Source organism: Naegleria gruberi (assembly GCF_000004985.1).
Source record: "Naegleria gruberi genomic scaffold NAEGRscaffold_70, whole genome shotgun sequence".
Taxonomy (NCBI): Eukaryota; Heterolobosea; class Eutetramitea; order Acrasida; family Naegleriidae; genus Naegleria; species Naegleria gruberi.
The window spans coordinates 181279-204128 of record NW_003163257.1 but is presented as its reverse complement, the minus strand read 5'-3'; the positions used below and the strand labels follow the sequence as shown (position 1 = coordinate 204128).

The 22850-nt window shown below is 34.4% G+C and overlaps 10 protein-coding genes and 3 non-coding genes across 13 annotated transcripts; 5 read left to right on the top strand and 8 right to left on the bottom strand.

Annotated features, from left to right (window-relative positions):
* Positions 1–58: 58 nt before the first annotated feature.
* On the top strand, positions 59–3301 carry NAEGRDRAFT_53507 (uncharacterized protein; the record flags this gene model as incomplete). Its single annotated transcript, XM_002670552.1, has 1 exon — positions 59–3301. One exon carries the CDS (start codon positions 59–61, stop codon positions 3299–3301), a length of 3243 nt encoding a protein of 1080 aa, XP_002670598.1.
* A 53-nt stretch (positions 3302–3354) lies between these two features.
* Positions 3355–4812, bottom strand: NAEGRDRAFT_74502 (uncharacterized protein; the record flags this gene model as incomplete). The annotated part of the gene is made up of 1 exon (XM_002670496.1): positions 3355–4812. One exon carries the CDS (start codon positions 4810–4812, stop codon positions 3355–3357), a length of 1458 nt encoding a protein of 485 aa, XP_002670542.1.
* A 271-nt stretch (positions 4813–5083) lies between these two features.
* On the bottom strand, positions 5084–7963 carry NAEGRDRAFT_59679 (uncharacterized protein; the record flags this gene model as incomplete). Its single annotated transcript, XM_002670495.1, has 1 exon — positions 5084–7963. One exon carries the CDS (start codon positions 7961–7963, stop codon positions 5207–5209), a length of 2757 nt encoding a protein of 918 aa, XP_002670541.1. The 3' UTR covers positions 5084–5206.
* A 129-nt stretch (positions 7964–8092) lies between these two features.
* On the top strand, positions 8093–8919 carry NAEGRDRAFT_74500 (uncharacterized protein; the record flags this gene model as incomplete). Its single annotated transcript, XM_002670551.1, has 2 exons — positions 8093–8390; positions 8441–8919. The coding sequence occupies 2 exons, from the start codon at positions 8093–8095 to the stop codon at positions 8917–8919; spliced, it is 777 nt and encodes a 258-aa protein (XP_002670597.1).
* A 613-nt stretch (positions 8920–9532) lies between these two features.
* On the top strand, positions 9533–11068 carry NAEGRDRAFT_81826 (uncharacterized protein). Its single transcript, XM_002670550.1, has one exon. The coding sequence runs from the start codon at positions 9541–9543 to the stop codon at positions 10990–10992; it is 1452 nt and encodes a 483-aa protein (XP_002670596.1). The 5' UTR covers positions 9533–9540; the 3' UTR covers positions 10993–11068.
* An 823-nt stretch (positions 11069–11891) lies between these two features.
* On the top strand, positions 11892–12416 carry NAEGRDRAFT_53502 (uncharacterized protein; the record flags this gene model as incomplete). Its single annotated transcript, XM_002670549.1, has 1 exon — positions 11892–12416. One exon carries the CDS (start codon positions 11892–11894, stop codon positions 12414–12416), a length of 525 nt encoding a protein of 174 aa, XP_002670595.1.
* A 34-nt stretch (positions 12417–12450) lies between these two features.
* NAEGRDRAFT_t704 lies at positions 12451–12531 on the bottom strand. The gene has a single exon. It is a non-coding gene; the product is annotated as a tRNA-Ser (tRNA).
* A 143-nt stretch (positions 12532–12674) lies between these two features.
* NAEGRDRAFT_74497 (uncharacterized protein) lies at positions 12675–16535 on the bottom strand (the record flags this gene model as incomplete). The annotated part of the gene is made up of 1 exon (XM_002670494.1): positions 12675–16535. One exon carries the CDS (start codon positions 16533–16535, stop codon positions 12675–12677), a length of 3861 nt encoding a protein of 1286 aa, XP_002670540.1.
* Positions 16536–16869: 334 nt separating this feature from the next.
* Positions 16870–17613, bottom strand: NAEGRDRAFT_74496 (uncharacterized protein; the record flags this gene model as incomplete). Its single annotated transcript, XM_002670493.1, has 2 exons — positions 16870–17423; positions 17487–17613. The coding sequence occupies 2 exons, from the start codon at positions 17611–17613 to the stop codon at positions 16870–16872; spliced, it is 681 nt and encodes a 226-aa protein (XP_002670539.1).
* Positions 17614–18060: 447 nt separating this feature from the next.
* NAEGRDRAFT_t703 lies at positions 18061–18141 on the bottom strand. The gene has a single exon. It is a non-coding gene; the product is annotated as a tRNA-Ser (tRNA).
* An 82-nt stretch (positions 18142–18223) lies between these two features.
* On the bottom strand, positions 18224–18304 carry NAEGRDRAFT_t702. The gene has a single exon. It is a non-coding gene; the product is annotated as a tRNA-Ser (tRNA).
* Positions 18305–18380: 76 nt separating this feature from the next.
* On the bottom strand, positions 18381–19382 carry NAEGRDRAFT_74495 (uncharacterized protein; the record flags this gene model as incomplete). Its single annotated transcript, XM_002670492.1, has 1 exon — positions 18381–19382. The coding sequence occupies one exon, from the start codon at positions 19380–19382 to the stop codon at positions 18381–18383; it is 1002 nt and encodes a 333-aa protein (XP_002670538.1).
* A 784-nt stretch (positions 19383–20166) lies between these two features.
* On the top strand, positions 20167–22803 carry NAEGRDRAFT_53499 (uncharacterized protein; the record flags this gene model as incomplete). Its single annotated transcript, XM_002670548.1, has 1 exon — positions 20167–22803. The coding sequence occupies one exon, from the start codon at positions 20167–20169 to the stop codon at positions 22801–22803; it is 2637 nt and encodes an 878-aa protein (XP_002670594.1).
* Between the last annotated feature and the right edge of the window lie 47 nt (positions 22804–22850).

Below are 22850 nucleotides of genomic sequence, written 5' to 3'. Positions count from 1 at the left end.
CTCTCTCAAAAATTATCGCGCCAATAAGGAAAATAAAAAATCAGCAGCACGAGACAACATGACGTTCAAGGGCAAAGTAAGGCTGATGGTCAATATGGAGAGATTCATCAACTCGGGAATGCTCCACAAGGGTTATTATTATGTGAGGGTGGAGGTGAATCCACGTTTTGGAAAGGTGAATAGAAGAAATCATCAACAAGAAGAAAATACTCTTCATCATCATAGTAGGGAACATAAATACAAAAAGGGTTCTTCTGCCTCTCACAATAATTCTCATAGTAGTTGTAGCAATAGTAATTTACATCATGATGGATCTATTGATGCTTCCTTATCGGATTTTCATATTAATTCCTTTATTTTGCATTCATCAAAGGATGGAAGAAGTGGCAAATATGATGCTAATCATGTAAATAATAATTCAGCCTCGGACTTTTCTGTTCGTTTTGTGGATTCAACAGCAATAATAACCAGTCCTCCAACACCACCGAATGCTACTGTTCTGAGTCAATCATTGATGAGGAATGGTATTGATTTGAGTATGAATCAAACTGTTAAGGAAGAGACAACAAGAGTTTATAACAATTCAAAACTGAGTCAAGTTTTCTATATCAGATATAGAGAACAAGAGGTTTTATTGAATGAGGTTTTCATCTTTGATTTTACTGCAGATATTGCAATTTTGTTAAAGCATAATTTAATTGATATTGATTTTCAATTATTTCATCTTCCGAAGGATAAGGAAGAAGTTCAACGAGAGGAAAAGAAATTCGAGAAGGCAATGCACTCAAACAAGTACGAATACAAGATCAAACAATTGGATGTCAATGATTTTGTAAAAGTTGCAGACAGAACAATCACCATTAGAAAAGCAATGAGAGGATACAATATTGCCTATCCAGCCATCTTTGAAAATTGGTATTACAGTATTGTAAAGTCTTCAATCCATTGTGTAATGATTGACGTTTCGTACGGCAGTGATATTCCAAGGTCATTGGAAGATTTTACGTTTTTGAAGAATCAGGAAGTGGTTGCATCAAAGATGAGTTGCTCATCACCTGTAATTGAAATTGAGGAGAATAAGGATCCAGAGACTGAATTCGATGAGACTTGGTTCTCTAATATTTCGTCCTACGAGAAGAATTTAATCAAGATACTGAACATTCTCTTTCCAAGTTTGTTGAAAAGAAATAGGAGGTGGAAAAAGAAGGAAATTGTGGCTTACACTCTGGAAATCACAAAGGAGATTCTCAATTGCCTCATGGGTTCAAGAATATCGCTCATGACAATAGGAGAAGAGAAGAAGTCGAACAACATTGACAAATCAGCAAGTACTATGAATGTATCCTCCAGCACATCAATTTCCGTATCTGATATTCCAGAACTTAATATTGTTTCACCTACTGATTCTGAGGTTCCTCCCTCCCCATCGAAAAAGGTTCCCCTTTCAGGAAAGAGAAGAAAATCCTACTCTGATATTCATTCAAAAATTCAAAGTTTGTCATCACCAGTGTTACCAACTCTGAATCTATCAACAGCAAGTGGTAACACAACAACAAGAAATACTCAACCACCAATGCCAACAACAAATTCATTAAGAGAGCTTGCCTCCACAAGTGGATTATCAAATCAATACCATCATATATTGGAAAGAAAAGAAAACAAGGAAGTGGAACAATTTTTAGACGAGCTGAGTGCTCTCATTGAGTCTGTTGGAAATGTTGAACTAATTCCAGATCTTATTATCACCAAATTTACACCAATTCTTGAGAGTATTGAAGATTTATGGTATTGTCAACAAAACACCATAGTGAACGATCCTAAAACTTTGGTAGATAACTTGGAAAAACATTTTATACAAAGATTTGAAAAGTTTTGGAATGGAGATAGTGACCAATGTAATCAATCCGTGTTTGGAGGTTCCATTATTAATGATCCGTACCCTGAAAAGACATGTATCACCACCTCAATTGATAATTTGATTGATAATAATTTATTTTTCTATCCAAGATTTTCCAAGTTTAGTTTAATTTCAGAAGTTTCAGAGCCAGCAGAGCCATTGTTTTCAGTGGCCGATATAATGGGTGATGATCTTGAACCACAATTAATACCCAAGGATGAATATAGAGAAATTGAAAAGAAAGGACTATTGGTTGGAGAAAAGGTAGATGCTGGAGCACTTACAAAGAATCACTTAATTATCTTTATCCCTGGCTACAAGTCCAGTCATTACGATTTTGTTACATTTAAAACAATCCTTGGCCTTCACTTCCCAGATGATAGACACCAGTTTTATATTGTCAAATCTCTTGATAAGCTGCACACTAAAGATACTTCAAGTGAGCTCCACAATGCACCAATCAAAATAATGGCCAAACTAGTAACTGATGAAATTACTCAAATGATTCAGGAAAATGAAATCTTCTTCCACAAAGTTAGTTTCATTTGCCACTCACTTGGTGGAATAATTATGAGATCAGCCTTCTATTACTTTAGACCAAGCTGGAAAACTGTCTTTCCATACTTGCATACCTTTGTGAGTTTGTCGGTGCCTCACCTTGGTATTGGTCCAATTAAAACACTGATTAACAAGGATAACGAGAGTTTTGCCTCCAATAATTTAGTAAGGGCTGGAATTTGGTTTTTGAAATCCTTTAAAAAGGAGAAATGTTTACAAGAATTATCCATGGAGGATCATTCTGATGTAAAAGATTCGAAAGATAACAAGACCAATTATGAAAGCCACAAGTTAGAACAATGCTTGCTATTTAAACTTTCAATGACAAACGATTTGTCATGGTTCAAACAAGTCTTGCTGATTGGATCAGAACAAGACACATACGTTCCAATTGAGTCTGCATTGATTTGGTCTGATAACATTTCATTTGGAAAGAAGAGTAACAAGAAAAAGTCTTCCAAAGATGTTCTGGAGAGAATGATTTCCAATCTTCAGGAAACCTTCTCCTATGTGAAAATTATCAGATGCAAATGCGATATGAGTAATCTTTTCAGTAAGAGTGAAAAGAAGGAATACTCATCTGTACAGGTTTTTAATAAGAAGCATAACTCTGGTGATTTATATGAAGATGTTTCGTCTATTGGAACTTATTCCTTTATGAAACCAGAAACTGGAGACGATAGTAGTGAAGATGAAAAGGAAGAGGCCTTTGATGGTTCCAAAAAGAAGAAGATTAACGCCTCAATTATAGATAGAATGACCAAAAAGATGAACCACACAGCTTACCTCAATCACGTTGGATTGATTAATGGTATTTGTTGTGCGTTTAGAAGTTATCTTGATTAAAAAATATAATAGAAAACAGAGTCATTTGTTTTATCAGTTACAATGTGATATTTCTATTCAGTTTTTTCACAGAAAAATTCCAATACTTCAGAAATAAACTCTATTGGATAACCATTTTCTGTTGTGATTCCAGTTTTATAATTTTCCATATCATAAAGAGAATAAACAGCCCATTTTGGCTTGGAAATACTGAATTCTAACATGTCAGCAGCAAATTCATTTGGATTTTTGGAAGTTTTAAAACTCTCAACAAAAGTTTCAAAACAGTCTTGTTTTTTGCTTGGTTTGACACTTCCTTCTTCCATTTTGAATGTTAGAGCCAGTTCACCATTGACCAACATATCCAACTCTACACCTATTCCAGTATAGCTTGGTCCAACAATTGCAGTTACAGAAACAGAAACAATCTCTCCATTATCCTTTCTTTTCAAATTACAATCAATATAGGCAGTACTATAGTTACTGTACCCATCATAATATAAATAATTGATATTGTGTTTAACAAGTGCCACAAATTCAAACAAATCAAATTCTGCTTCCTTATTGGGATTTTCTTCATCATCTTTTGTTATTTCTTCTTCTTCATTAACATCCTCTTCTCTCTTTTTCACACGACATAAATTTTCAGTAATTGAAACCAATTCACAAATTGATGAGAAAGAATCCACATCCTTTACATCAACAACTTCACTCATAAATGTGTCAATAATTGTCTCGTGCTCTCTTGCAAATCTTGGGTAGAGTGATGGCCGAGATTCTTTAGAAATTTTCTTTTCATTCATAGAAATACTGAACAATGAGTTCAATAATTCAATGCCTTTCATCTCCTTACAAATTTCTACATTTTGAGTCAATTCATCCAAGGCCTCCAGATCAGTAATGCCTCTTCGATTGAAAACTCTTGTGTTATCAATTGAAACATCCAAAGATCTAACAACTTGAAAATCTCTTCCATGAATAGTTTTCAATTCACTAAATTTCAAACTAATCTTCTCATCAGAATTGACCTTCTTTACAGCAACTTCCAAATATGTAAATCCTCCTCCATAAAACTCACTACGATATGCATAAACAGCTTGAATCAATCCATTCTTACAATGTTCCATCAAGGATTGAGGTAAATCTTTTGCTAATTTTGGAAATTCGAAAATGGAATAATCATGTAGCCATGCATATTGCTGAAACAATCCACACATTCTATAATGTAAAGTAATCAAGGAAATATCAGGATTTTCCTGTGTGAATTTCTTGAGTTGCAACACTCCATTCAAAGGAATTTGCTTTTCACTTTTGACAAATATCGTAAAATTAGCACAGGTTCCATAGAGTGCTAATTGTGATGATAAATCATTGTAAAGGAAAAAGAAAATCGTGTGAAGTGGTAATGCATCCAATGTGGAAAGTGATAGTTCTGGAGAGAAATGTCTCCTCTTGTTTGCTTGTTCTTCTGCACAATTGCTTGTGGGTTGCTGTTGTTTGGTGGTGGAAATTTCGAAGGCAGACCTCTTCATGTTTTGCTATTTTTTTAATGTTTAGTTCCTGATTAGTTTCGGAGAAACTTGCGGCTATTAAATACAGAATCATTTGAGGATGAACATATTCGAATCATCCTTGATAAAACTATCCTCTCAATCGAGAGCAGATAACTTAGATTTATTTAATAAATAAAAAAAGCAATTGGGTGTTGTGTTCCAAATATTCCTTACCTAACAAAAAGAGGATATTGCCGTTAATGGCTATTTTGAAAGAAGGAATGAAAAGATGTTATGAAGCTTAGAGGGATTTTTGAAATTTTAAAGTGTTTTAATGAGATGAAGAAGTTGATCATCAAGATTTGACGAAAAGAAGAGGCACAAATGTGTGAAGGATATGAATGTTGAGTGTTGTGAGAGGAGTGTGATGAGACTAATTATCCTGATTTTCTCCCATCATTGTGTCTTGTTGAGGCATTCTATCACTACTTCTTCTTGGTGGTCTATTGTTGTTGGATCTTTGATCATTTTGGTAGTATGAATCATAGTGGCTTTGTGACGAGGATTGACTGCCACTTCTGTTGCTAAACTTGATGTTCAAGTGATGAGAATCAATGGAAATATCATGCAATTCAACTAAAACAGTAGTTGCTGCATCAATACTATCCATTTCGATGATTGCTGATTTCTTTTCTTTCATTTTATGATCAGATGTTTGAGTTTTCTTGTAGTCGATGAATTTAAAGTCCACAATTCTTGACTTTTGCTTTCTTTGATTTGGTGATTCGAACAATTTGTCAATTTCTCTTCTAATCTTATCCTCAGTTGTTGTTCCTGATACATTACTGATATGAAGAACAGGAGAAGGAGGACAAATGTTCATAAGCTTCTTCATGTTGGCTTGGTAACTTTCTTGAGTACCTTGTCTAGGAGTAAAGCGATGAAGAGGAGAGTTTTCATAGGATCTAAATAAAATATCCTTTGAACCGTCATTTTCCTTTGACTTTGATGATCTTGGAGGAATAATGTCAAAAATACGGAAAGATGGTTCAATATGTAACTCTTTTCCAAATAGAGTGGACCCACTGGAAATAGGTGTATTTCCAGGTGTATACTTGTTGAAAGTTGGATAGAATGGAGCACCTAGGAAACGGAGAGCATTACCAACCTCGTGTGGATACTTGAATTGAATAAAAGCCATGTATGGAGTCTTGTGATCCTTCTTAGATAAACTAATACTAACTTTGATAACATCACCATAGAGGCCAAACAGAACGAATAAATGATCACATGTACATTGGACTGGAAGATTCTTAACAATAACAACACAAGTACCTGGAGGGAACATTGGCATGTGCATTGGAGGTGGTACTCCGTTTGATGAATAAGAAGGAGGTGGAGGGAATTGTTGAGGATGACCATGATGAGGCTGTGGCACTCCGTGATGTTGAGGAGGCATTGGAGGTGGTCCACCCATTGGAGGGAAACCTGATGAGCCCATATAATCGTTTGGACCATTGTATGAATGCATTGATGATGGTGGTGGTATCATCATGGCACCATTAGAACTAGATGATGGTGGTGGATAATAAGAAGATGGAGGTGGATAATTATTATAGGATGGTTGAGCAAAATGATGAGAAGGGTAAGAATCACGTGATGACATGTATGGAGGAGGTGATTTTCTTCTATTGTGCATCATTTCATCCATATCATTACCAGGAATTCTTCTGTCTGGAGAATTGCTATTCGATGATTCAGAGACATAGTATGGGTCTTCAGGTGGAGGAGCATAGTGATTATTAGAAGGAGTATTGTTGTTGTATCTCATGCTGCTGCCACTACCATCATATGGTTTCTGAGAACGCATTGGATGAACAACATAGTCTCTATTTCTATGGTTAGTCTCCTTGATTAAAAGTTCTTCACGTGACTTTTTGCTGAATTGAATATTCATTCTATAAAGTTTCATCTCTGGATAGACAAAAACACCTTCCATTTCCTTGACAGCTTCTGTTGCTTCAGTGTCTGACTTGAATTGAACAAGTGATTGGGTGAGTTCATTCTTGATGAAAATATTAATCTTTTCAATGGTTCCAAACTTGCTGAATAAATTAAAGAGTAAATCAACGTTGAGGGGATAATTATACTCATCGCAATGAGTAAATGTAATATGTATAATGGTTGCGTTATTGGTATTTACAACAGTCTTGCTAACAGGTACTGTGTTCAAGTCTTCATTAACATTCATGGTCAATCCTCCAGGAGTACCTTCCAATTGTTGTTTTTCAGAGAACTTGAGGTAGGCGGTTCTGTTTCTAATCTTTATCTTTTGTCCTTCAAACTTGTCTAGAAACATTTGTGCCTTCTCAACGCTTTCAAATTCGACAAATGCCAAATAACCATCACGTTTTCTCTTCTTGTTGTTGTGTCTATTTGGACCACTTGGAGCTGGTTGTTTGAAGAGGAAAACCTTTTGGAATTTACACTCATTGAAGGTATCAAATTCTAACAATTCTGATTTTTGGCAATTTGGTGGAAGGTTCGAAAAGAGGAGGACTTTGGAAGGAGGAGCAACTGGACGGTTATTGCTGCTGGAGAAATGAGATGGATAAGCAGAATGAGTCGAAGAGGAGGATGAACCTTGTTGGTGTGTTGGTGGTGGCTTGTTGTATGAAGATGTTGTTGTTGTAGAAAGGTCTAAATCTTCATCATCTTCATCATTATTCTCATCATAGTGATGAAGGTTTGAAGGATTGCTTGGATGAGAAGATTTGTTAAACTTGCTAGAGTCGTCAGTACGAGAATATGAAGAACTTGTTTGTTCCATCTCTTGGAAACTTCTCTTCTTGCTATTGTTATCATCATCATAATTTTGCAAACCGCCTCCTCCAAGACTACCAATAGATGTTGCTGCTGTTGTCAGCAATGAGGATGTTGTTTGACTGTTATTATTGCTGCTGCTACCAGTACCTACAATCACTGGAGAAGGATTTTGTGTTGACTGGATAGAAGAGGCTAGTGAATTTAGAGAGGATGTATTCGTAGTTGCTGGAGAGGTAGAATTGGAAGAATTGGGAGTTGTAGTAGTAGAAACAGTAGTACTATTCGTTGTTTGTTGTTGTTGTTGGGAATTTGCTTGTTGTTGCTGTTGGCTAGCATGCTTGTGCTCTTTCATACGTGCCAACATTTTTTTAGGAACAGGAAGTTTTGATTCTAAAAATACAACGATTCTTATACAAAATTCTTATGTAATCGGCTCGTAGATTCCGAACTCAAAAAAGTTTGCGTTGTTGCTATAACCTGTATGATGAAAAATATGCAGCAGGCATCCAATGAGCACGAGGTGATTAATCTTATGGATGATGATGAAGATGATGTATCAACTGATGCGGGCAATGCACTAACAGAGGGTGAAGATGTTACTTTAGAAGTTACTAGTAGACAGCCACCTTCTGCTGCCATTATTCAAAATACTAATTTTAATAATAATAATTTCTACGGTGAGGACGATAAAACTGAGGACGCTGAGGATGTTGAAGAGAGGAATCAATTATTTAGGCAAATGAATAGATTTGTAACTTCATCATCTAACAACACTCCTGTTCTTTTTATTGGTGATCATAATTCATCCAAAAGGACTTCATCACACATAATAATAATATAGGATTTTCTGGTGTGGGAGCTAGTGATGATGATGAATTGGTTAATACTACATTGAAATTCTATCAGAGAGCTGATACATCATTTCCGAGTTTTAAACATGCATTGGCTAGGAAAGTGAATTTTGTAATTCCCTATGTGAAACAATCACTTGAACTTGAGGAGGAGCATAGTCTCTTGACGGCAGAGGTGATTCCACTGATTAGTTCAGAAATGGATAATCAAAAAGCAAGTTGTAGACAGTGGGATATGCCACTGGTTAGGAAGGTGGATCAATCAATAAGTACATATTCGAATATTGAGGCAACCAAGCTATTTTCGTTGAATTTAGGACTTGAAAAGGTTCTTGGAACAAAGATTAATGATAATGAATTTGAAGAGGAGTTTAGTAAGATTTTCTTCTCTGTTTATGGAGATGATGCAAGACAGATTTTTGATATTGTTGGAGATATTATTGATCTAGATCCACCAGAAGATAATTGATTTTTCTAATAGTGGAAATAATTGATGGAGAGAATGTTATTGCATGGAAAGATCAAGATATCAAAGAAGAATTAATTGAATATTTGAAATTAATTCCAATATTTTATTGGAATATCTATATATATGAGATTAATTTAAAATTAATTGAAATATTTTAGTTATTATTATTGTAATATATTAATAACAATAAAATAAGCACAATTCCAAACATCAACATTTACTTTCCATTTACTTTGATTAATAGGATTTGTCTTGAATGACTCATCAAATCGTTAAAATCTAAATTTAATATTCTTTAAGTAGTCTAAACACTTATTCTGTATGGACCTAAAGAAACCAATTTTTTCCAATTCTCCACCTAATCTACCCAACAAGGTTAATAATTCAATAGAAAGTAATCTGTATTCATATGTGTTGATGGCCCTTACTTTTGAAATTAGTAATGAAGTAACAAAGTTGTAAAATGCTAAAAATCTCTCAATCACTCAACGTGATTGAAAATTTAAAAATAGAATAGAATCCAGTTAGGAATTCTTCACTTTTCATTGTAAAGACAATTTAAACCCATCACGTGCTCTCACCAACCAAAACAACTCTTTAAAAAAAACCAAATCCAAAACAATGCAATACCAAAGCACAGGACTTGAAAGTGCATCTATCAATCACATTACTCAAGCCATTGATGACACAATTAACACAGGAGTGGAGGTAATGATATTCTCCTCCTCATATGAGAGACCTGTTTCATGTCGTTGTTCTGCTCGTTATGGCAATATTTTGTACTTAAATAATATTAGAGTTTACAATGATTTTGCTGTTAGTATTCAACCTACAGCTTGCATTGATATTGGTACAATTTCCAAGATTGGTGTTTGGATTGGACATAAGGACCCTGCAACAATTCGTAATGGGTCGTATGTTGAACTGACATCAGATAGTGTTACTTTGAATGATGAAAGAGAAAAGAAAGCATATCATTACCCTGGCTTGTTACTGGGTTTGTACTCCAACTCTAACAAACTCCTTGGCAAATTACAAGCATTTCGTAGTGATCACTGTAATCTTCCATTAGCACATACCAGATATTATGCTAACATGGGTACTGTGTATGCCAAGGAGAAATGTCCCATTTTCGGTAGATTCACTGTGGATCTTTCAAAACCATTTTCTTTGAGAAGTTTGGTGTTTATTTATTATGGAGATACCAATTTGATTCCATCATTCCAAAACTGTGAATCCAATGCACCTTTTGTCTCAGTCAACACTGTTGATGGATTTACCTATCAAGGTAAATTTCAACCACTGGGAGAAGAAGGTGGTCGTTTATCTGATTTTGGAATCAATTCTTGTCTTATTTGGAAACATCATCCATTTGGTCTTAAGAATTCCAGCTCCAAAAGTGTGGACACTAAACAATATATTGATATTAGAGGTGAATGCTATCTATCTCTTGGTGCTTCTGTATCATTGAGCATCCTTCCAAACACAAACATTAATCCAAGTAATACTGTACAAAACAAATACAACAAAAATCAATATAGTCAACCAACATTTATTCAAACAACTGATCAAAGCATAGAGCTCCATCAAAAGACAGGCAGGGACTTTGAGACCTTCTTTACAAAATTTAAGGATCTGGTCTGTGACTGCGCCTATGAGTTAGTTGGTACCTATACTCGTGAATTTTCTGATTGTGTCAGAAATTATGGTAAACAGTATCAACAAGTAACTGGAAACAACATCAAGCCCTTAGTTGAATCAGTTATCTTTAATATTCGTCATCCTGCAGCACATAGAGGTTTGAAAATGAACGAGGCAGATGCACACATTGAATTAATGAAACAACTTGTTGCAGACTTGTTAGGACATATGATTAATCACTATAATGTTTTCATTACAAATCTTTACAATAATCAAAATCCATTGCCTCCAATATATAATCAATCAAGGATGAATTATCAGGCTAAAACTCAAAAAATAGCCGACAGTATTGCATTATTCCATCAAGACTTGGATAAGATTTATAGACCTATCAATGCCTATAAAGAATGGAGGCAAACGATGATGGAATAATAACTAATCCAACAAGAAAGCTATATTAACACATGTGTAAATAACAAAATAAACAATATTCAACAAATAATCTCCCAATTATTTTCATTTTCAATTATTTTATTGACTGGAGATTTATTACTTGTTGTTATTTAATTAGAACAATCATTGATTCAAACATTGTAAAACTGACATCATAGTTCTCCAACTTTCTGGAATTAAGAAATGAGCCACGGGACAGAAATAAAATTGATACTCTTCAGAGCAAAGACCACTAATTTATTATAAATTTACATTGATTAATTTGAAATTAAATAATTTAATTGTCCATTCTAAGGGCCATTTCTTTATGCTTGCACTATAATTGATAATCCACTTGGAATAAATTTCAGAATCTTGAATATTGGATAATATTAGAGAAATTACCAATGTCTGATTCAGAAATACATCTATCAAATAGTTGGACACTTCTCCTGACTCAAAACAATTTCATTTTCATAATTCCACTCTTCCTTAGTTACAATTTTAGCTGAAGTGCCGATGGAGGAGAACTGGCCACACATTAAAATCTCCATATTTTATTAATTGAAAAGCCATATCATGTCAAGTGACAGACGGCAGCTGAAAAATCTGTTCTTTGTAATTTTCTATAAGGAATGTGTCAACATTCTATTGGAATATCTTTTGAGAAGTTCAATTAAAATTAATTGAAATATTTCAGTTACAGTATTATTATTGTCATGTATTAATAACAATAAAATAATCATAATTTCAAACATCAACATTTGCTTTTTCCTTTTTCTTTGATTAAAAACAAAAAGGTTTGTCTTGTGTCATGACTCATCACATCTTTTAAAATCTAAATTTGAAAAAACCATCAACAAAAAAACAACAACAAACCTCTCAAGCACTTCTTCCCAATGGAATCATCCAATCATTCAGAAGAAAATTCTCCACTCCTCACCCAGGATGAGTTTGAAAGAAATATGAAAGCATTTCAACTCTTGGCTGGAACAATCGAAACCAAACACAAACCAAGTGTAATCACCAGATCAAGAAGCAAAATGAAGGAAGAATTGAATATAAAAACAAGCGATTCACAAGACAAACTCAAGAGAAGCAATGAAGATCATGATTCGAAAATTTGTAAGAAGCAAATGAAGAAGAAACGAAAACGAAACGAATTGAAAAAGAAAATGAAGTTGGCAAGAAATATCATATCCTTTTATACGTTTAAAGAATTTCTTTCCAATCAATTAGAAGAAGAACAAGACAACACACCAGAGAAGAATCAAGTGATTTTCAATGAAGATGCCATTAAAATATTTCATGATGGAATCTTGGAAGTCATGTTAAAATATTTGGAGAATGTGAAAGAAACAATGGAGGCCAACACAATTGGAAAGGCCTTAAAATTGGAGGCAGGAAGATTATTGGGTGAATAAACAGATTTGTTAATTTTTAAAAGATAAAACTGATCGCGATCTACAGGACTCGAACCTGTGCGGGTCTCCCCAATTGATTTCTAGTCAATCACCTTAACCACTCGGTCAAGACCGCCTTACACAAATGTTTGAGTACATTAACACATAATTCCAATATTCACAAGTAATTGTTGATAAAAAGTGACTAAATCGTAACTTGCCCTTTAATAATAAAATACGAAATGCAACTTGAATTATTTTAATTGTTTATTAAAAATCTTAAACACCTTGAACTTTTGCTCTCTTTCTCTTTCTAATAACACAAACCACAACAATGAAAACAATGACAATCAACACAACAATTGGAACAATCAATGATAGGAAAGCAAGATATTTCAAATTATCTTCTGACAATATGTCAACAATAACATCTTTCTTAACATTGGCCACAATTGCATAAGAACCAGTTGAAGGAACCCTAACTGTAAAGCTGGTTGCAGAGTGTGAAACAATCACACATGAGGACAATGATGTCAATTGTCCATTTTGTAAAATCTTGCATTCGTAAGTGGCAGCATTTTGTACAACTCCATCATTATTTTCAATGGTGAGTTCAGCAATTGAATCAGAACTGATTGGTATTTCAGTATTGGTAGAAACTACCTTGAATGAGAAAAGTTTGGTAACACTTTCGTTTTGTTGTTGGACTTTCATCACAAGTTTAACAGTATCCAAATTAGAAAATTGTGATAGTGTGCTGAATGGTTGACTGAGAGAGAATGAAGATTCTGAACTGATTGTATCATTCAAATTACTCAAAGACGAAACGCTCATTAATCTCATATATGAATAGTAATCTGTGCCGAATGTTCTAGCAGCAGGCATGTCTGCAACTAAATTCTTCACTTGTAGGTTAACAAGAGTTTCCTTAATTTGATCTAACATTGTAATATCAACTTTGGAGAAGACATAGATTGCCCTCTTTTCTCCATTTTTGACAACATAGGATTGAATGGTGGTGGCACTGTTGAATGATGATTCAATATCTTCATCTGGTAAATTAAGCTTTGAATTGGCGCCATCGACAGTTGACTTGAATTTAGTAATGATAAAACTGACTGTGCTTTCAGGCAGATTTGAAATACAAGTACTGATGGATGAAATAACAGAAATTGAAGAGGCTGTTGATGAAACTGTTTGGGAAGTGACGGTTTCTTCCTTTTCTATCTGTGAAAAATAGGCAATTGCAATCTTTGATCCAGTTTCACTCAATTTTTGCTTTTCTTCTTGAGTTTGAGGTTTCAATGATTGAATAACACTCAATGCAGATGAGGTCGAAGAGGAAGTGACTGAAGAAGTACTAATAGCATTCAAAGATTGAACGGCTGATGTAATGTCAACTGGATTAGTGACTTGAATGATTTGTGTTGTTTCTGTGGCGGCTCCTAAAGCATCATAGACAATGGATTTGATTTCTATATGTCCACTTGGCATGACAGTACTGAAAGACCTCGTTTCAGATCTTTCTTTCAATACTTTCCAGAACACATCTCCTTGAAGTCTGTACAAAAACTTGAAGGTCAGCGGGAGTTGAACATCCGACCACCCATTTCCACATGAAACCTTAAATTCATCAGTGAGGGCAACACCTGTCGATGGATTAATTTCCAAACTTCCCAATGTTGGAGGCGAATTGACCACAAATGAAATAACTCCCTCACCTACCTTTGCTCCATCCACAACCTTAACAGAAACTGTGTAAGAAGCACCAGGAACAAGTAAACTCTTTGGAATGGACAAGTATTTCTTGTTGAGATCCAATGAGGAGGTGGAGGAGGAATCAAAATCAGTTGTCCATGAGTAGATTCTTTGAACGCTTAGTGAGTCGATGCTTTGTGCTTGAAGAATTAAATAAGTGGATGGGTCAACTGAGGTCAGATCAATATTGGAAGGAGTATTAATGTATATTCTCAAGAAGGATGATTTCGATTGACTTGTGACAGTGATTTTAACTTTGGAAGAGGAGAATCTCGAACCCTTGGTGTACACAGCAGTAAACAAATAAACGCCAGGTCCATACTTTTGGTTAAATAACAAAGTGGTCTGATCAATATTTGCACCATTCTGGACGAAACCATCACAACTTTGTAAAGTTTCCATATTGACACAAGATAGAGCTACTTGTCCACTTGCATCATCTGGATTACTTGGATCCTGTTTGAGTACTGTAAACGAGATTTTATCTTCCATGGATTGAGACATGTCACGAATATTGAACGAAACTTTCAATGGAAGGGCTACTGCGATGATTTCGAATGTGATGGATGCTCCTGGATATCCCTGTTCAACAGCACTCAAACTAAATACATATTTACCTTCTTCAGTCAACTTGGTATAATCTGAACTAAACACCAACAATTCATTCTTTTGTTTAATCTGGAGTGCAGCACCGCTAACTTGAGTATAGGTAAATTTCAGATTAGATATTAAAGCAGAACCAGAATAACATGAAGGGAATGAAACAATTGGTGTAACCACAAATGAGTTTCCAATAGTCACAGTACTCGAAACACCATTCTTAATACTCAAATTTGGTGGGGAGGCATCAGTCACCATGAATGCAAACGTAGCATACGAAACTCTACCAGAGAATGTGCTCTGAACAGCAACCTGAACAGAATAAGATCCACCTGTAAAATTATTCACTGAGAATTTGACAGTACTTGCACTATTTCCAGAAATGAGATTATTAAGGTTTGATAAGGCTTGATTATTTGGAGCTGTGACTGCAGAGAATGTGAATAACAATCTTCTTCTGTCCAATGAAGTGGATGAAGAAGCATCCAAGAACATTGTTCCACAACCAATGACAGACTTTTCAGATGTCAAGGAGGCGACAGGATCAACTCTTTGATAGAAAGTTCCTGACACTTTGGCATTGGTTGTTAATTTGCTGTCAATGTAGTTTCTGATAATGAGATTTCCATTAATGACAATAGTTGCCAAGGTGCCAAGATTAATGATCAATAAACTCTTATCACCATCCAATACACAAGTTGCACCTTGTCCTAACACTTCAGTGTTTACAATGAGCGATGAACAGTTGATATTCTTCTTCATGACAGAGTTTACAGAAGCACTAATCGAATCACCATTCTCATTAAATTCAAAAGATGTAAAATCTATTCTAAAGTCGCAATTAGCTCCATACCAACCATCTTTACAATTCTCACAATGATCTCCATAGGAAGTTGCCGAGCAGATACAAGATCCAGTTGATGAACAACTTCCCTTTCCAGAACAAGTTGTCTGTGCAGAACAAGTAATGTCGCAATTACTGCCAACCCAACCATCTAAACACTTTTCACAATAGGTGCCTGTGAATTTTCCATTACAGATACATTGTAATTGATCGTTACATTGTCCATGGCCTCTACAAGTGGTTTCTGGGCTGCAAATTTTTATGGAACAATCAGTTCCATTGTAGGAAGGAAGACATTTTGAACAGAAAGTGGACGAATCATAATTTGAGGAACAAGTGCATACATCAGCATTGGAACATGTACCATGTGATGAACAAACTAAAGCATTATTCTTTTCAATGCCATTACATTTAAAGCTTGCACAATTAGGTCCATAATAATTTGCATTACATTGACAGCTGTCAGGTGCTACACAATCACCTTTGGAATTACAAACAGTTGAATCGATGGCACTCACATCATGACAAATTGGAATATCACACTTTGAACCAGTGTAACCTGTCTTACATGTTGAACATCTGTCACCATCAAAGTTTTCACTACATTCACACAAATGAGTATTCAAATTACAAATTCCATGATAAGAACATGCACGATCACCTTCTTTGACACTATATCCAAAACAGGAAGTGGCGTTTGAGCTACTAACAAAGACACAGCCAAAACCAATTTGTTGATAACCATTCGGACAAACGCACTTGTCCGATAATTTGACAAAACCATCTTTACACTCTTGACAAAATTCTCCTTCAAACAAGCCTGAGCATTCGCAATGAGTTGAACCATCAATACTACTTTGAGACAATCGACAAATTCCATTTTGACACTGAGAACAATTTGATAGATTCATGTCAAAAGTTTCACTTTCTTCAAACATGTATTCTTGATTTGAGAGAGTGACTATGATGGAGGCATTCGTATTGGTGCTGTATTGAGTGAGTGAATGGGTAAAGTTCAAAAAGGAAGAACAATTAGATTCGAATAGGGTAGTGAGAGAATTTCCTAGACTCAATTGGACTTTGCATTTCAAAACAGGAATGTTAGAACTCACAATGCTATAGAAAGAGATAATTCTATCAGAGTTTGAAATGCTAATGTCTGTCGTGTTTCCAAGATTTGCAAAAAATGTTGGAAAGTATTCAATTAAGGTTCTTTCTTGAATATAATTATCATACATTGAATATTTTAAATTATGATAGGAAAACACTATCTTAGTAAGGATATCCAAAATATGGAACCTTGATTGTTGAAGATGAATTGCAAGGAATGTCAAATGTAGTTAAGTTTTTCAACTTTGAAAGTTCTTGCAATGAAGAAATCTTTTGTTGAACTATTCCAACTTGGCATGTGTTGGCAGAATCATCCCAGCTCATTGGTTTGTCAATCAAGAAATTGAAATCACCCATGTAGGTCACCTTAGTATTCAATGTTGGAATTATCCCATCAATAAACACAACATCCTTTGAAAAAATTATGAAACCTGCAGACCACACTGAATAGGTTAGAGTGTAATTGATTGGTGGAACAGTTGTATCGGCTACGACAAAAAAACAGGGATAACTAAAACTTTGATTAAATTCTAAAACAAAAATAGTCCACTCGCATGAATAAGAATTTCCATCATTAATCTCCATCTGGCCAATCATTAACGGACCTTTTTTGAGAGGATATGTATCTGGGAGATTCACCTTATTATTACATTTACTTCCAAAGGTATTTGGAGGACAAACAACTTGTGATCTTTTTGATGATGAAAATAATTTTCCTAAATATGAATAATGATCATAATGCTTAATTCTTCCAAAATGTCAAATTACACTCCACTTACCATTTGTAACTTGCATAGATTGACTCAAGAAACTTCCCCATGATTCAGCAGTAACATTCTCTACACAACAATAAGCTAGCACACATAAAAGGATGAGCGTGAAAAGCAGTAGCGTTCTTCCTTGCATTTTTTTTAATCAAAAAACGGATTTGAGCGCCACTCAAAATTTACGAAAAATTGCCAGCAAACACTTTTTTGATTAAGGCTGTGTAGATTGATTTTACTATTGATAGCGTGAAGGTGCGTGGCGTGAACAGCAGCGAGTGTTACGGTTTGGAAATTCAATGGACAATTTCCAGATGGTTTACTGTGGAATTATTAATAAGGTTATTACCCACTTTAAAGGAGATGAGTTGAAGGCAGAGTACTGTAAAACCTGGTGTAAGACTTTAGCTCGGGTAAACCTTTTCTCGACAACAAAAAGTAGTACAATATCTTGTATGAATCTCTCAAGTATGCAAGTTAACTTAATAGAAAGATTATGTGATATGATATGTGATTAATTCATTATTAATGGTGTAATATGTTTAAATATTTGTAAAAGATAGTTAATTTTTTAAAAGATAAAACTGATCGCGATCTACAGGACTCGAACCTGTGCGGGTCGCCCCAATTGATTTCTAGTCAATCACCTTAACCACTCGGTCAAGACCGCCTTACACTCTGATAAAAGCCTCTTAATCAATACTAGGGAAACACTTTACGCTCCCCAATTAAAGCCAAATCAAAATCTCAGACGCAGACTGCAGGATTCGAACCTACGAAGGTTTCCCCAACAGATTTCAAGTCTGTCGCCTTAACCACTCGGCCAAGTCTGCTACATTTACTTGAGAAAATTTAATATATGTGAAAACAATTGCTTACATATCATGATTGTTTATTCGAAATGTTTCACTAATAAAGTTTATCAAAGGTCTCCAAATAGGTCAGTTTCATATTCTCAAGAAGTTTAATTCCTTCCTCACCAATCCTATTGTTGGCAATAAAAAGGAAGGTTAATTGATGCATGTTAACTGAAATTGCCTTGGCTCCTATATTGCCAATTTGATTATCATTAATCCAAAGTTTAGATAAATTGTTCATTTCACTAATTGATTCCATTCCTTCATCACCAATTTGATTGTCATTAATATAAAGACTTGATAATTGAGAAAGTTGACTAATAGATGTTGCACCTTCATCACTAATATTATTACCACTAACATCTAGACAAGTTAGCTTCTTTAATCCACTAATTGATTTCATTCCATTATTGCTAATTTCATTTCGGCAAATATTCAGATCGGTCAATCTTTCTAATTTAGTAATATCTTGAACTCCTTCGTTGCTAATCTTGTTTGAGCTTGCACGTAGACATTTCAATAGTGGAAATGAATTACATATCAATATCATTCCTTCATTTCGAATAAAATTATTACTAATGTTAAAGTTGGTTAAATTCTTCAATTCACAAATTGATTTCATTCCTTCCTCCTTAACGTTACAACTCTGCATAACTAGCTCAGTTAAATGTTTCAATTTACTTATGAATTTCACACCCTCATTTCCAACAATATTATTACTGACATTTAATATTGTTAATTGATTCAAATTACAAATTGAATTGAATTTATCAATCTTATTCGTAGAAATATCAAGACTATCCAATCGTGTCAATCCACTTAATAATTCCAAACCTTCATTTCCTATTTGATTATGTTCAATATTTAAGATAGTCAAGGAATTACTCAACTCTTTAATTAATTTCAATCCTTCTCCTCCAATATCATTAAAACCAACACTAAGTTTTGTTAATTGTTTCATAGATTGGGAAATTTGAATAAGTTGTTCATTTCCAATATCACTCAATTCCAATTCCAATATTTTCAATTGATTCAATTTACATATAAATTCCATTTTCTTACTGGTGTAATTATTGTTAATGTGCAATTTAGTTAAATGATTCATAGAACTAATCATTTCCATATTACAATCCCAAGATTCAGTGACATGTAGTGTTGTAAAATTAGAAACAAATTGCGAATCCATTAAAGAATTTAATACTTGACAGCTGGCATGATGAATAAAAATAGTAAATTCACATCGATTCCGAATTACATTTAACCATTGTTTAGATATTAAACAACAAGTATTTAAAATAAATAATTGATGTGTTAAAAATGATCCATCATCATCGTATTCATCGTATTCATCGTTACAATGTAAAAAAGTTAATATTTCATAACAAATATCATCAGGAAGAAATAGAGAGCAAGATGGTGATGGTGTGGTTTTTAATTCTGACATTTTTTTTTAAGAGAAAAATATTCGAATCTTAAAAGTTTGGGAATCTGGAAGCAAGATAGAGAAACAAGACGAAAGGTTTCGACATCGAAACAAGTAACGCCAGTTTCTAATGTTCAACCTCATTCGTCTTGTTCAAAATATTATTAAGATATTCAACTAGTTTCTCATTGGAATGGAAATTAAATTCAAAGTCAGTCAACTTCAAATGTCACTTTAATATCACTGCCAAAAGTCATTAATAACAGTGATGGTCAAATAGTCCGACATTGGTGTTACTGTGTTGTGCGAATTATTTTCCAAATAATGAAAGCTCTTCGTAGGTGAATTATCGGATTTCACTGCCAAACGTCATTATAAAAAAATTAAACAATATCAAAAGAACAACACCCAAACAATGAGTGTAAAACGTAGCGGGGAACAATTGCTACCGATAGGTCTATTGTTTGTGATATGCTTCCTGTCAATATTACATCATGCCAGCTGTTCAATTAATGTGAAAAATATTTACAACTTTGGTAACGCTGACAACAATGGTTTTAATTTCTATTACCCAACATCAATCGGATATCCAGCAGAACCCAACTCTTATCTTTCCACTTTATTCTTCAACGGCTCTGAATCTTACAGATTGACAACTGGCATTCAAGCACGTGACGTTTCTGTCAAGCTTCAACAAATAGTTCCAGCAACTTATTCAATTTACTACATTCTACAATACTCCAACACAACCACATCCATGCCAATCAATCAAACAATTCTCGTAAGTGGAGGAAATCCAAAAACTTCACCACCAAAAATTTTCACACTTCCAGAACCAACATACATCTATACAGAAGAAGGAAAGAATGAAAATCCATTCATTACTGGTAACAGAACTGTCACTAAAATGGTTTGCTTATTTTCATGTTTAATTTTGACAAGTGATGGAAAAGTTTTCATTCAAGAATATCTTGACACGTCTAATTCAATGACACCTTGGACAGAAACATTCATTCTCAATAATTACATCAATCAAGATGATTTTCAACCTTATCAGAATGTAGAAATTGTTGATATTGAAATTTGTGGTTATATTTATTGCCAAACTTATTTTGCACTTACTAATTATGGACATGTTTTCAGTTTTGGATGTGGAGATTATATTAGAGGAGTAGCAACTGCTATTAATAGTTATGTGATTAATCAGATTGCTTCATTGCAAAATATAGTTTCGTTAAGTGGTTCGAAATCTTCCTATTCTAGTGGAAGGTCAGTAATGGCAGCAATTGATAAGGATGGTAAATTATATACGTGGGGAAGTAATTATCGTGGATCTATGGGTGTGAATGATACTTCTCTTGATTATACTGAAACACCTAGACAAGTCACATTGCTTCCTTCAAAAGTCAAAAAAATTCATTTTGGAGTTTCACATGCCTTGACAATTTTGGAAAATGGAAATGTGTATGTGTTTGGTGATAATGATGCACAACAGTGTGATCCAAGTGCTGGACAGGTTGTTTGGGTTCCAAGAAAAATGAGTTACATTAATTCGAATGTTACCGAATGTTATGCTTCTGGTTTGATTTCGGCTTGTATTATTGGTGGAAATTTGTATTCTTGGGGATATGGAAGACAAGATAATTATGGACATGATTTTTATGGTCCAAATTTTGATAAGATTGTAATGATGAATGGTGGAAACTTGACGAAAGTTGGGTTTACAGATGCAAATGGAGTTTCAGTCACTTCTGAAGGGATGGCATATGTTTGGGGAACAAATAGAGATGGAATATTGGCTAAAGGTGAAGAAAGAGAGATTCGTTATCCTAGAAATTTGACAATTCCATCAATGAACATTTCGAACAGTGTTTCGATTATTTCTGCCAAATCGAATGGAGATTGTTCAGTGATAATTTCAAAATCTAATGGAAATATCACTTCAATGGAGTATTGGGGACTCTGCTCTGGACTCTTCCCATCTTCTATATTACCAGTTAAGGAAAGTTTAATTTCGTCCAACTTGACGAAACAAGAAATAGTTTCAATCGAATTGGGAAACCAAGTTGGATTCATTCTGCTTTCGAATGGAGATTTGTATGGTTGGGGATCCCCAGCTTACCAATTCTCTCTTCCAATTACCTTCACTTCAAGTCCACAACTTTTCTATTCGAATGTTGAAAAATTCGCCTTAATAGGAGACGACAATATTTTCTTCTTGATGAAAAATGGAAGTGTCCTTGGAATTGGTAGAAATTCCAATTATCAATTTGGATTTGGTGTAAATGCTCCAACAGTTTTCAATTCATTTACCATGTTAGATATTTCCTTTTTAGGAGTTGGTGAAAGAGTTGTGGATTTGAAAGTAATAACCTATGCAGCAACATTGCTATTATTAACCAATCAAGGAAATGTGTATGGCTGTGGAAATAATGATAATTCAAAATACTTGTCATTGAGTTCAGAAACAAATATTGTAAACTTTATTCGAGTTAATGGAGATGTCAAAGTTAGGCAATTGGTTACAGGAGGTACTTCTTCTATGCTTCTTATCTCAACAATTGGAAAGCCTTATTATTTTTATGGTCAACCCTATCCCATCATATTACCTTCCGATGATTCGTATGTAGTTTCGGGCTATACGATGGACAAGAGTTATTATTTGATCACAAGGAAAGGTAATTTATATGCAGGTGGTGTGAATGATTACTTTCAAACTTCTCCTATTCGATATAGACAACCACCAATAGCCACTCCAGATCTCTATCCTAAACTATACGATGGAATTCCTTATTTGGTAGCTCTTAGACAAACAAGAGTTTCCCTTTACACAAGAGATGAATTTTCATGTTTTGGATATAATTCAACAAATGCCCTAGCATGCTCATCCCGTGGTTATTGTGCTGCACCGAATAGTTGTGTTTGTGATGAGGGATATTTTGGAAAGGAATGTGAAATGCAAAGTTGTTTCAGAAATTTCAATTCGAATGGAAATCAACTGTTGATGAGTGATGTTTTCTGTAAGAAAATCAATAAAATGTGGAAACAGTAGATAGCTCCTTATTAATAATCAACCTTGGTGTACTTCATTGTTGAAAA